At 42.1% G+C, this 14,992-nt stretch overlaps 1 protein-coding gene across 4 annotated transcripts in view; it reads right to left on the bottom strand.

Annotated features, from left to right (window-relative positions):
• HERC2 (HECT and RLD domain containing E3 ubiquitin protein ligase 2) overlaps positions 1-11,138 on the bottom strand; it is a 110,405-nt gene extending 99,267 nt beyond the window's left edge. For 3 of the 4 annotated variants that reach the window (XM_084303368.1, XM_084303369.1, XM_084303366.1), the window contains exons 1-3: positions 11,082-11,138; positions 10,567-10,677; positions 172-286 (exon numbers count right to left, since the gene is read on the bottom strand). In XM_084303368.1, coding sequence (XP_084159494.1) covers positions 172-286; positions 10,567-10,638 — 187 coding nt within the window. In that variant the 5' untranslated portion in view covers positions 10,639-10,677; positions 11,082-11,138. The remainder of the gene's footprint in view (positions 1-171; positions 287-10,566; positions 10,678-11,081) is intronic. The other variant, XM_084303367.1, reaches the window with a different exon arrangement.
• Positions 11,139-14,992: the final 3,854 nt, after the last annotated feature.

The following is a 14,992-nucleotide window of genomic DNA, read 5'->3' on the forward strand; positions in this document are numbered from 1 at the left end:
CAGACATTACCTTCCTGCACACTTTAAAAGAGATCAGTTCCAATTGCATTTAACTCAAAATATGAACACTGGCAGACTGTGTAGACACGTGACAAGAAACCAAAGCCAGTATGAACCAGTATGAACTCTGAATTCCACTTTCACCACAAAAAAAGGAAAAAAAAAACATACCTTTTCTTGGAGGTAGTTCACTACTTTGTGTTAATTCTGTTCCAGGATATACAATCTCCCCATCTTTTACCATTTCATTCCATAAGCCACAGAGTCCATCTCGTGTAAAAGCAAGCTGTTAAAAAAAAGAAAAAAAAACAATGTTATATGCAGTTACATACAGTTGTATTTTTCCCCTCAAGCCAACACGGAAGAAATTTTTAAAAACACCATATGTCACCTCACTGGTAAATTCATTGTGTGTTTGACAGAGACTTAAATGATCTTCAGGATCTCTGATTCTCTAGCTGTGCTATTTTCAGATTAAAAACTATCTGATCTGACTGTGTGGACTTAAATACAGCAAGATCAATTTGCTTTTGGTGAATAACTCCCATAAAAAGCATGATTTGGTCACCTCAGAAATACCCAATTTCAGGATGACATCATGCACTAATTTGGGTAAATCCCTTTTCCCCTTTTTCACAGGGGAAGTCACTACAGTCCCCTCTCCAAACCAGAGACTGAAGAGCGTGGAACTCAGTCAGGGTACATGACACAAAGGTCACCAATTCATGAAACTACCTTGAATCTCCTTTGAAGAAACCTACTGACCAAGATAACCTCTCCTCTGCTGCCGGTGATCTATGCTCTATAGGACATCGCAAAACAGGAGTCTACATCTCAAGCGAACTCCTTAATAACCAGGCTATAATTTGCAACCACGTAGCAGAAGGGAGAAGGGGAGTAAATGGAACTGGCAAACAGAATTCCTTCAGCATGCCAGAGCCGTGCAGCGGAGACATCCAAGAAAAATGCTGAAAGCTTATTTAGAAGCACTCTTGGGTTATGTAACTAACATTCAAGTCCAAAGTGTTTTAAGTGAGAAGGAATAACACAAAGAAGTTACACAACTGCTGTTAATATTTGCCTTTATCCACAGAAGTCTGCGTGTACTTTCTTTTGATCAGTTTCCTAAGGATATTTTATTGAAGATCACAGTTTTTAAGAGCCACAACCAACTGCAGGGAGGTCATTTGCTGACCCAGCTAATCTAAGCAACATGAAAAATTAAAGACAGGTTGCACATTATGACACCACTGCAGCATACTAAATCACCACATTAGCTTTTTGACTTCATATTGCATAAGCCAGAAATTCACTCCAACAAGTATTAATGATTTCCTTTTCTTTTACTCAAAGTACGGGCTGACAAATTGTATGTATTTGTCACTTGCTATTTCCTTTCCTCAGGGAGGTAATAAAGAGAAGAATCACACAGTCTGACCTAGACCTCACTCAACTCATCTGCAATTTACCAATTATGCAGCACCAGAATTACTTTGTGAACTTATTTTAAAGAAAGTGACATTCCTTTTTCTTTGGGGCTAGAGGGAATAGGGGTCTCTTGCAGAGATTGGGTTTTCCTAAAAACTTTATGCTTGGGTTAAATTAAAAAAAAAAAAAAAAAAAAAAAACAGAATAGATTGAACTAAAGCCACACTTCAACAAAGTAAAAAACAAACAAAAAACCCTCTTCCACCACTGACTGAATTTCTTGCATTGTTCTAGGTCTATAAATATTTCAACAAAGGCACAGGCGCTCATTTTCTCCTTCATCAGACATGGGCATATTCTTTACTGGAACACCTAAAGAATTTATTTTTTCCCAGTTGTCAATGATAGGTTTTCTTTTTCACTGTTTTTGGCTCCTATTGCATAGAAGATGTTTAATTATTTTAGGATGTTCACCTGCTCAATGCTAATCTATGGCAAAACACAAGCTTGAGAAATAGGAAAGAAGGCAACCCTTGGGATGATTTGCAGAAATAACTTTTGCAAAAAAAATTTTCACAAAATAAAGGCTTCTGCCTACTAAATTGTCATCTTTTCCATTTTATGTTCTCAAATCACCCTGGTATGGAAAATAGTTCTCACTGCCCTTAACCTTACACACTGAAAAACCTACGGCCTTTGAACTCATGATTCTTCATAATGCAACATTATATTAATGAGGAAAACTTCCTACTTTTGTAAGCACTGCTATAGCAGAATTAAAAGGATTTTTTCCATTTTAACCTCTAACCTTTTTACATGGCACAAAGCTCGCTCATGTCCTTCAAGCAGCTCAAAACTGAAAGAGTAAACAAAATTTCTTCTGCCTGGGGTTTGGCGTTCAAATTCTTATCAGTCATTTTCTTGTTATGTTGCACAAAGATAAAGCAGCCACTGAGATTATAGGTCAGAGAGCGCTCCTCCTCCTCCTCCAAATATGTCATGTGGAAGCTTACACTATAAGCAGCCTCCAAAAAAACAAGCTTGCTTTCATTCATGCTGTCGTTAACATTTCGCTAGCGGGATATGCACTGGGGGAGAGGGGGGAAGGGACGAGTTTGAGCGTAAAGGACTATCGGGCTTTCCTTGCAGCAATAACCAAAGCAACCGCCTGAAAGGACATTGAAGAAGCAGTACATACAACCAGTTCACGTGTCGTAACTGCAGGCAACTCAATTCCAACTGTAACAGGGTCGCTATTAATCTACTCGATGTAGAGCAAACACATTAAACAGTGCCACTGTGACAGCCAGAAGTGGAAGCGAAGGTGAATTTTGAAGGGATAAATTGTTCAAGTAGTTTTATTGACATAATCCAAAAATTCCAGAACCGTAACAGAAGCTTCCCAACGCCCTTCACATTTCAGCTAACCCACAGAAAGTGGGAGGAGTGACCGATATGCCAGAGGGTCATGCTGCCATCCAGAGGGACCTTGACGGGCTGAAAGGAGCCTCATGAAGTTCAACAAGAAGTGCCAAGTGCTGCACCTGGGGAAGAACAACCCCATACACCAACATATGCTGAGGGCCACCCAGCTGGGAAACAGATTGGCAGGAAGGGCCCTGAGGGTCCTGTTGGACACAAAGTTCACCACGAGCCAGCAATGTGCCCCTGCCACACAGAAAGCTGGTGGTGTCCTGCACTGCATCAGGTGAAGCACTGACAGTGGTTGAGGGAGGTGATCTTTCCCCCACTGCTCAGCACCGGGGAGGCCACATCTGGAGCACTGGGCCCAGTTCTGGCCCCAGTACAAGAGGGACATGAACTGGAGAGGGTCCAGTGAAGGACCATGAAAACAATTAAGGGACTGGAGTAGCTCGTATATGAGGAAAGGCTGCGCACTGGGGCTGTTCATCCTGAAGTGGAGGCAGCTCAGGGGGACCTCATCAATGTCAAACACCTGAAGGGAGAGCGCAGCGACAACACAGCCAGGTTCTCTTCAGTGGTGCCCAGAGCCAGGAGCAGAGGCCCTGGGCACAAACAGGCCCCCAGGAAGCTCCCCCTGAGCCCCAGGAGCACTTCTGTGCTGTGCGGGTGAGGAGCCCTGGCACAGGCTGCCCAGAGAGGCTGTGGGGTCTCCTCCTTGGGGATCTCCAAAAGCCGCCTGGGGATGGGCCTGGGCAGCCTGCGCTGGGTGGCCCTGCTGGGGCAGGGCTGGGGCCTGGTGGCCTCCAGAGGGCCCCCACAGCCTCAGCCCCTCTGTTTTTCTGCGAAACTAGCAGCTGAAGATAACAATAAGTCAACTTTATAGCATAAAAGTCAAATTTCTGCTTTGATTACACAATCCTGCCTTCTTTCTTTCTAGTGTTTTAAGACTTGTCAGGAAATGTGATGCATTCCCGGCTTGTCAATCAGTAGGTTTTCTCACCTCATTCCCTAACTAGCACACTGCACATGTAAGCACAAAATGACAGAATAATAGTATCAGGAAAGCCAGTATGTTTTAATACGAATGAATTATTAACCAGCAGAATTTAGTACTTTCAATGTATTGTGGGACCTCTGCGTGCCATGCAGTTACTTAAATATGCAAATTACTTATTAAAAAAGAGGGTGCTGTTCACAATGACTTCTCACAAATATTCTGCAGGAGTATGTTACATCTTACTGTCTCTTCACTGTTTCTGACATACTGGGATGGCAAGTACAAGAGTACAAGTCTAACACCCACCCACTATTTATTTACGCGATCATCTTTCCCTCTAATAATTTAGTAACTTCATTTGTGAATGTTTAAAGGGATTAATTTGACAAACTCACTAAATTAACAAAGAATAAGTTTTCACTGAATGTTTCCAACTGTTGACAGTTGCAGAGATGTAAGCTCTGTAAACTTACCACAAGGACCCCAAGTCCCTGCTTGCCCCACCACCCAGACACTTGCTTCCCAAGTCTGAGACAACAGCAGTGCCATAACTCCAGCCCCACTAACCAGTACCCTACAGCCCTGGCACTTGTTCTTAACCTCCCTACTCATTTCATCGTATCAAGTGGCATTCCCCATGCCCCAGATCTCCCTCATCTTTCCCATAATAGCTCCTAACTTCCTTTCAGATACAACCACACATCTTCATCTCCTTTACACCTCACCTTCACAAACACAACCTACTTCCACCATTTATTACACGTTCTCATCTCTAGACCACATCTTCTTGATCTCTGCACTTCTAAGGCACGCACCTCACCAAATTTATACTTCCCACATAGACCTAAATCTCAGTCCTGATCACTTACCCAAGTCAAAAAAGCAAGGGCCCAAACAGACTTCAAAGCAAACTTTTACTGTACTGTAAACTGAGCAGCCCCTACTCTAATCTTTTGCTAATCTTATCTCTACAGTTAAACTGTAATTTACTCTGTCTAGTACAAGACTTAATTCAGTCAAAGGGATCTCTAGTTTGGTTGCTAGCATATGTTATTCCTATTCTCCAATGGGGCTGGCAGTGAAATTCTGCCCCCATACATATCCCTTTCCTGCCATCACCTCTACAGAACAAGGCATTAGCATTTCCTTACATTTCTACAAAATGAAACATTGCAACCACAACTGGATAAGCTTCTGGGAATCCTCAAAACACCACTACAAGGTTTGTTTTCAGTAAGTTACTTTAAAAACCATCAGAAGCTGTGATTCGGTTCTAAAGACAACTATTTAAAATCAGACAATGCTTATTCCATGTGCTCTAGCAGATCGCATTCTTGATGTGGATTCATAAACTGTCCTGTAACAAGCACAGAAGCCTCTGTAAAACTTAAACAGAGCTCAAGGAAAATGATGCAAGTGAAAGAAAACAACATAAAAACAGGCCATACGGTCTGATTCAGGTAGGATTCCTGATTATACAGCTACGTTGGAAATAGAAGATAATCACAAAACGTCATTATGGATTTAAAATATAAGCTACTTAATAATCTTCACCTCAGAATTGTCAGCACTTGGGGTGGGGGGGCAATGTGGACAGAAATCTGTTCTTCCACTCAGTTACTTCTGCATTAGCTATAGGTTGCATTTTAAAAGATACATTAAAATACATTTTTATTTAGAAATAGGTGAAAAATATTTTTTCAACACATGAACAGAAGAATATCACAGGAGAAACAGTAAGTGCTTTCCTAAGCCTTTCCACTCTTTTCACTGTTTTAAATCCCTTCAATTTATGTTTCATTTTTTGTCTTCAATATTCTGTCCTAGCCTCCTTCCTTCCCTGTTAAAGCATGCCACAAACCCCAGCTGCTAATCACACCCATACAAAGCACAGAGGAGCATCATTAGGTCTAACATATTGCTCTAAAGTTCTGGTGACAAAGACCATGAAGTTCAGCAGTCCTGTGTCACTTCAACAGATTTGGGGTCAAACTAGAAACGTCCCCCTGTTGACCAGGCTTCCATTTGTTGCAAAATTTTACTAACATTTAAAGTTCAAAAGCAAAGAAAAACTAAGTCTTACCCTCAAACTTCAAAGGGAAGTTCTCTAACTTCCTCTATTTGAGGAACAGCAGCTCTAAGCCCAAATACCTACACAAACATTGATCTTAATTTCTCCAGCCTATCACTCCATGTAAAGTCCAGTCCTCACCTCTTCTCTGGACCCTTCCTTTTTATTCTGGAGGGAGAATTACCTCATTTCTTAGATACTAAGAATTCTCCATTACAAATTTCACCACATTTAAAAAGGTAGGAGTTCTCATTTGCAGTTTTACATTTCATTTTTGATCAGCATACTGAAACTAAGGAGAAAACGACTGGGAAATCAACAAAACAAAGAAAACATCTTTCACTAACTTCTTAACAGTCAAGACATCCTTTACTTACATCAGCAAAGATACTGACCTAGGTGCTAGAACAGCTGGCCTTCCACAAAAATACAGAGGCCAAATTTAACTTTGGGGGAAGGTGAAAAGATTTCAGACAAATGCAACTCTAATAGGCGGCTGCTTCAATTTAAAAGGATCTCCCAAATCCCTGTGGCAAAAGAAGACAGAAATAGCCTACCAACCATAAATTGAATGAAAACTGATGAAAATCCATGCTAGTCTTTTTCATAGACAGCCCTTGCACCTTTCACTATTGCTTAAAGTTTTGTTGTGGGTTTTTTTTCCCCATGCTACAGGAATATGAAAGCTTTTCTCCCTTATCCCCTGCTATTAAGCACAACAGTCCTCTGCAGGATCCAGAATGGGCAGTCCAATAAGCACCAGACACACGCATGCATCTCATTAGCTGACTGATTCTGTTTTTTTCATGATTCAGCCATCACTAATTAAACTTTTCTGCACCAGGTTCTAAATAACTGGTGCAGTACCTTCACTTCAATGGAACTACTTAAAGCTCATATTGACTTGGCAAACTGCTTATCTAGGTTTAAGTAAACAATTTTAATCTTCCCTAGCATTTGTAGTTTGTTATGTTTTCCTTTTAAGAGGGATGCCTTCGTTAGAATAGCCATTAGAACACAATCTCCCATTACAGATTTTGTTACACAAGTGATGGTTTCTATTAGTAATAGACATGCATGGGTATATGCTTTAATATGCATTAAAACAAAACCAAAAATATAAAATGTATAAAATCAAATGAGTGGTAATCCAACCTTTCAAGCAACTCCAAGTTCAGAAGGAATTCACAAATTAACAACAATCATTAACAACACAAATAAAACACAATTTACAAGATGAGTGTTTAGACTTTTCTAAACTTTTTTAGACTTTTCTAGCAGCTGTTAAACATACAATAATGGGTCAATTAATTACAAAGTTTGTAAAAAAAAGATCTGACATAGTTGTGGGCTGCACCTAAGTCTACAGCATTTTGGCTTCCTATAATAATTTCTCTGAAGCTTATTTAATTAATATTAACAGAAGCAAAAATTCTGTCATCAAGACATATAGTGTCCACCAACTTTTCACACCACGTCAATTGCTCCTGGAGGCTAAAGGCTCGCTGTTACTACAAAGGGCTCAGATACTTTCTTAAGAACAATAATAATATGCTACACCATGCTGGCTTTGTCTCTTAACACCAACACCCCAAAACTCAGTAAGTATACTTAAATTTGGCCTGAATGCCAGCTGAAACAGTGGCTCTCACAGGTGATTAAACACAATCCATGCTAAGAAAAGAATGACACATGGATTTTATTCCATTAATACCACTACGTTACAGACTGCTATTAATGCACATAACATTAGAGTATCATTTATTACATTATTACCACAACATTGTCTTGAGCTAAAGTCAAAAAAGAATCCAATGATCATCAGAGACATTTCAGTGCCTCTAATCCACAGTGACTGCCACAGCCATCAAGTCTAAATAAAGAGCCTCTGGCAACAGAGGCAAGAAAAACGGAGGAGTCAGACTTTGGAGACTGCTCATCAACCAGAAGAAATGCTTCCCTTCCACTTCCAGCTATAACCCTCAAATTAGGCAACAGCAAAGAATGTTATTCAAGAACAACAACAACAAAGTTACTTTTAGAGACTGGTTAATCTCTGTATGTCTCCTAAGGTGAAGAACTCCCCAGTACAACTTCCCTTCTCCAAGGAATCCCACCAACATGCTCTTTGACTACTGTAAAGCAAGAAATTATGAATCTAGGTGCAAAGTGAAGAGTTTCAGAGTCAATTCTAATCAGTAACATGTAGTCAGCTCGATTCGTTCACTTAAATCAGTGTGCCTTTGTTCAAATCTCTCCTAGGTATTATTCTCATAATTTCTGTTTCTGTCGATAATCTCTTGAACACTGACAAGGCCCTTCTACAGTAAGCAGGTAAAAAAAAAAAAACACATACAAGGCAGGAAATCTGCATGCTTGGTACAAAAAGAACAAAGTGATACAGGATTTATGTCTACAAAGAGATTTCACAAGTAGCTAGGTCATGCTGGTCAATCAGGCAATACAAAAATTCCCCAGAGCCTAAAACCCCTTTACTTGACAGAAGACATCTGCCATTTAATACAATAAAAAGAGCAAATCAAGAACCACATGCCTTTTTTTTTTTAATTAATAAAAAGTAACCAACAGATACATCTACACAGAGTTCTGTGACGAGGACCTGCCTAATGCCAAAAATTGCTAACCTAGTAAGAAAACTGTATGATACCTGGGAGGTCTGCCTACGCTTCACATTCCAGAGAAGCGACGTTTGTGTCCAGCAGATCACAAACGATTACTGTTCTCTTATTTCATTAATCTCATTATTTTGGCTAGAGCACGATTAGAAGAAAACAAAGGGAGAACCCTGGCAATTACAGTTTAACTTATTACTCATAAACAACTCTCATAGAACTTATTCATAGAGATTTGTTACAAATTAAGATTTTTATTATTTAGTGGAATTATTATAACCCATTAGCTATAAAACTGTCCCATAAAAGACAAGTGTTTCACTGCATTTTATGCACTCAGTTGAAAATAATCCTTAAGGTACGGATGGCAATCGAAACCTTCCTGTCAAAAGTGCATGTAAGCATAAAAAACGGGATGCAGAAGAAAAAACATTACAACAGAGAGGAAAAATATGACAAATCACATGAATAGTCACATTGTTCACCTTGTATAATACGGAAGAAAAGTATGCAATCCATATTCAGCAGCCATTCCAGACAGATGGCCATTTTTTCAGCTACAATTTTAAAACAGCCGAAGCAACTTATTTGCCATCTAGAACTAAGCATCCAGGGACTAGAAACAGTATTTTTATAACTCTTAATATATTCATCTTCCAATTGTTTTGTACTAAGTGTATTCATCTCCTTAGCCAAAACATCTAACATTGAACCGAAACTTTGGCCTTTGGAAAGGATAAAAAACAAGAGACAGAACTAATCTAGCCAGATCAAGGGTGATCCCTGTAATTTTATGGCCCTTACATTGTATAGTAGAGCCCTGTTGGTTGCATACTAAACTTGTCACTTCAGAATCCGATTTAGCTTGTTTGATGTAAAATACTGGAAAAAGTTTGCTTTTGGGTCACAAGTGCATAGAACAGGCCTTTGTCTAGACACAATGACAGCTGAACTCTACCATCCAGCCTATGCAGGATGGACTTTTGGGTAAAGTCACTCAGGATGCAATAAATAAATAAATCTATCAAAGGAATAACACCAGCCGGCCTGTCCCAACAAGAACTTCAGAGATTTGAGCAAGAACTTGCAAAGCCTATTCAAAGTAAGGTATCTCTATGCTACATCTGGAGGAAGGAAGACAGACAACACAAGGACTTACTCTAGTTACCCATTTCATCCAAAACAAATGTAACTGACCCAAAACACTAACTTCTCTGTATTTTCCTCTTTGCTTTCAAACTCAAATTGGGCAAACATGATAATATCCTCATTCCCCTACCACACAATCTTGATAAGTAAACATGTCATCCTCTATAGCAAAATTCACCATATACCAGTACAAAGACCAGTTCCATTTCAGCCACCTCTCTTTGACAGACTCCATACAAAATTTACTCCCTTGGAAAAGGATGCCTAAAGGAAGCCTACACCTGTTACCCAAGCAATTGGGGTAACAGCTAATCTGAACTCTTTAAAATTTAAGTTGATTTCTAGTGTCTTTCACGTCAGTTTTCTTGTGTATTAAAACCACGAACTTGGTTGAAGATCAGAAGTTTGGCAGCAGCCTAAAGAACTCTGTTCTAGCAGTAACGCTCTGTACACAGGTGTGTGCTTTGGCACTGCACAAGGATAACACACACGTGTAGTCCAGCTTGTTTCTATGCAAAAGAGACTGGACTGACAATACAGATTTGCAGCTCAAAATAATTTAGTGTTCCCTCAAGTTTTGTTAGACATTGGAACAGGCTGCCCAGGGAAGTGGTGGAGTCACCATCCCTGGAAGTCTTCAAAAGACGTTTAGATGTAGAGCTTAGGGATATGGTTTAGTGGGGACTGCTAGTGTTAGGTCAGAGGTTGGACTCGATGATCTTGAGGTCTCTTCCAACCTAGAAATTCTGTGCGCCTGTGTGTGTGAAGTGCAGTGTGATACCAGGTACATATTCCTTTCAGCAAGCCACCTCACTTTTGCAGCCCAGCCTGCAAAGCACCTGGAAGGTCTCCCAACGCCTCACCTGTAGGTCTGTCTTCAACCATTTGGAGTCGAACCTCGCCTGCGCAGCCAGACAAAACGCCTCAGAAGACATCTTCCCTCCGCCAGCCTCCTGGCCGAGCGACCCAACCTGCTGCGGGAGGAGACAAATAAATAGCAACCCGGCACGCAGCGAGCAGAAAAATAAATAACAGCCCGGCACAAAGCCAACCAGGGGGTATCTCGGGGCGGCTCCCCCGGGGCCCTGAATAATTTAGGGTGCGAGCGACCCCCCCGGGGGGGCCTCAGGGGGTTGGAAACCCTTGGCCACCCCCTCCCCCTGCACCCGAGGAAGGCCTCCCCGGGCGGCCCCGAGCCCCTCGGGGACGGAGGCACCGGGAGGGGACCCAGAGGGGCCCGAGGAGGGAGCGAGGGAGGCCCGGGCACGGCCCCCGCCCCGCCGCCGCCATATCCCGGGGCTGGGTGCGGGGGGGTCCCTGTGTGTGTGTGTGTGTGTCCCGCCCCCCAGCAGCCGATGGAGGCGCTGCCCGCACTCACCGGCGGCTCCTCGCCTCGCCTCGCCCCGCTCGGCCCCGGGTTATCCTCGCCCCTCCTTCCCGCTACCCGCCCGCCCGCCCCCCCCCCCCCACTTCGTCCGCCGGCAGCGCCGGGCCCTGCCTTCCCCGCGCCCGCCCTCCCTCCACACTGGAAGCTGGGGGGGAGCTCGGCCCCTTCTCAGCCCGGCCCCTATGCACGCCAGAGAGGCTCGCAGCCAATCAGGAGGGGAGAGGGAGGCGGGACATCCTGCCCCGAGCGGGCCGCACCATAGAGAGGAGCGGCGCAGTGGAGATAGATGGGCAGTGCGGAGAGGGAGGGGGTCCCCCTCAGACCCCCAACCTCCCCCCCCCCCAGCATGGTGAAGGCCTGAAGTGTGACACCGCCTCACGGCTTAAAATAAAACAAAATAAAATTAAATTAAAAAGTAAAATCAAATAGACAGTAGCAAAAACACAGCCCTCCGTCATCCCAGAATCTTCTAGGTTGGAAGAGACCTCCGAGATCACCGAGTCCAACCTCTGACCTAACACTAACAAGTCCTCCACTAAACCATACTATACCCAGAAATCGATTTAGAAACATAAATAAATAAAAAAGTGCTGTTCTGCTCTTTACTTCCTTCAGTCATTTTAGCTGCAGGTTCCGCTGTTATGGTGCGGTGATGTGGGGAATTGGCAGGGGCCGAGGGGGGCTGCAGGCCAACGCGGCGCGCCCCTTGCCAAAGGGAGAAGCTGAAACTGTGCCGGGGATGACAAAATGGATCAGTAGTGCAAAATGCAAATTAATCAAAATTACAGTATCTTGCAGCATGTAGACTGCAGTTCTCCAGCACTCATGGAGCCCAAAGGTGGGAGAAGGGCTTGGCAGATGAGACTACAATGGGTTTTGGCCCATGTGCAACCACAGGCTGCACACCAACAAAATTCCTACAGAACCAAGACCATTTGCATGCATTTGGGCAAAGGTTATCATACTTAGGCAAATCATTTTATTATGATTAAGAATTAAAAAAAAAAAAAAAAAAAAAAAAGACATGGACTTGTTTTAGCAATCCAGAGGGCTACAAGGATGATCAGGTGGCTGGAGCACCTCTCCTACGAAGACAAACTGAGGGAGTTGGGGTTGTTCAGCCTGGAGAAGAGAAGGCTCCAAGGAGACTTTACAGTGGCCTTCCAGTACCTAAAGGGGACCTACAGGAAAGATGGGGAGGGACTCTGTCAGGGAGTGTAGGGATAGGACAAGGATTAACGGCTTTAAACTAAAAGAGAGTAGATTTAGATTAGATATAAGGAGGAAATTCTTCACTCAGAGGGTGGTGAGGCACTGGCACAGGTTGCCCAGAGAAGCTGTGGCTGCCCCATCCCTGGAGGTGCTCAAGGCCAGGCTGGATGGGGCTTTGAGCAACTTGATCTGGTGGGAGGTGTCTCTGCCCATGGCAGGGGGCTGGAATTAGATGATCTTTAGGGTCCCTTCCAACCCAAACCATTCTGTGATTCTAAGAAACATTGTCGTAATTATTACCAGTAAAGTGGAGCGAATTTTTTTTTTTTGGTGTTCATTTTCCAAGTAACAGAAAAATGCTGCCATGACCTAGCTGCTCAGCTTGTGACTCACCATGGACCAATATGGGATCAAGACACAGTCACCTTAAGTGAAAAGTTGTACGTTTCTGATCTGCCTGAAAATTTATATAAAATATAGAATATAATAAATACAGAAATAATGTATTTCCAGAAGTTACTCTCCAAAACTCCAAAATATGAACCTTTAAAAACAAAAGTGGTTTCCCTTGAAAAATCTGCCCAAATGCCTGTATGTCAAAAGCTTTATGTTATATATCAGGGAAGTGAAAGTTTTGTCATGCATTTCATGTCATGTCTACTCTGGCTAGTCCATGTCTGAGCAGCAACTAGCACTCCAGGATGGGAAATGTTTTAGTCTCCTATTTCCTGGTAGACTGGAAATATAACAAAGTAGTCATATTGTCATATTGCGAGTAGTGATAAAAAACACTTTGCAATGTATGGAGTCCAAACCAGAAGGCATTAGTAAAACTTGGTTGAAACCATGGTGCCCATTGATCTTGATTTGCAAGTCAGATATCAGAGAGCTGCTTTGCATGTGCTGCATTCTTTGCCATTTTTGTTTGGCTCTCCAGAAAGGTCATTTGCATTTATTTCAGATAAATCTCTTACTTTTACTAAATAACAAGCAGCAGTAATCTTCTGTTCTTAACTCTTGATGTGAACAATTTGAAGAGTGCATAACTGGGTAACCTGTTAGATTTGAATCATTGGCCCAATTAGCAGGTACCCACAGAATTCCAGAATGGCCAAGGTTGGAAGGGACCTCTGAAGATCATCTAGTCCACCCCCCCTGCCAAGCAGGATCACCTAGAGCACATTGTGCAGGATGGCGTCCAGGCAGGTTTTGAATATCTCCAGAGAAGGAGCCTCCACAACCTCTCAGGGCAACCTGTGCCAATGCTCATAGTAAAGAAGTGCCTTCTCATATTCAGCTGGAACTTCCTGTACTCACTCACTTCCACAAAAATCAAAACATATTTGGGTGCAGTAACCATGGAAATTCAACAGATAGTGATGCTTCTGAAGAATTTATGGATTAGTTTGTATTTTCCAGATTTAGATTTCACTTCTGATGAATAATGTTTATTTGCATTTCAAATGCACTGTAATAGCATGATGCAATCTAAAATGGCATTCTCATTTACAAAAATACTATGTACCCACCAAATTTTTCAGAGATAAAAGTATACCTGGTAAAACAACATAAATTATTATTTTGATGATATTATTAAAAACAATTCAGTTACATTAATAAGCAGAAAATGCAAAGACTCTGGAACCTGTAATTCATCTTTATAGACAGTATTCGCACTATTAAATCCATCAATAACTATGTTATTCTGATGTTGTTTAAATAACAATGATGTGTTGTTTTACTTCTGACAGACCAACGTAATGAGGGTGGTAATGTACATGTCTGGCAGATTTCTGAAGGCAAGTTCAAGCCAAACAGGTGAAGTGCTACGACTCCACAGCCACTCTTGCACTCTACTCTTCTGATGCATATTTCCACCTTAAAGCAAGATTATATGATCTTGAAAATCGGTTCACCAGCTGTCATCCTTTGTGGCCCAGCTTGCTCAAGTAACCTACTTTACACCCAAGAAAATCATTAAGTGGATCTGATGTCCCTGCCTTAGAGACACCGACATCCTCGGGATGGCAGGGCAGGCTGCTAGTGAGGTGGACGAAAACTCTTTGCTTTCACTGCAAATCTGTCAAAACCCTCGCACTTCTTTCTTGCTTCCTCCAGCAAAATGGCTGGACATGAAAAAATCTAATTTCCATGGACAGACAAAGTCAGTCATTTACATGTAGCTGCTTCTAGGTATATTGTATAAACCGCTATTAAAACAGACTAAAGCAATAAGTAAACATATCAGAATGCTTTCTAACAGGATCTCATTCTCTGTCGCACTTATTAGAGCACTTACAAACAATAGAGTGTGTTCTAAAAATGCCTGGCTTTGGGCAGGAGACCTCCCTTTTGCTGTAAGTGTGGAGGAGGAGACATACCAGAGAAGAGGCACTTTTGGAGTACAGGAGGTAGAGGAAAAGTAGGTTAGTGGTACACACGCAAGGCTGGAAAACGTAGGGTTGTTAGCATGGATGATGCCCTCCCCTCACCTCCATGCACTGGCAGTTACAGTCAGACAGGTCTAAGGAGACAGGAAAGAACAGAAACTAACTGAATAAACTAATGCTAAATACTAATAACCTAATACTAATAATCTAAAGCAGAACAGACAGAAGGAAAAGAAGCGTCTCTGAACAATCTAGGTAGCACAATATTTGTTTTTATTTCACTTGTGCAAATGAGATCAT

This window comes from Netta rufina, assembly GCF_964035555.1.
Source record: "Netta rufina genome assembly, chromosome: 1".
NCBI classification, from domain to species: Eukaryota; Metazoa; Chordata; class Aves; order Anseriformes; family Anatidae; genus Netta; species Netta rufina.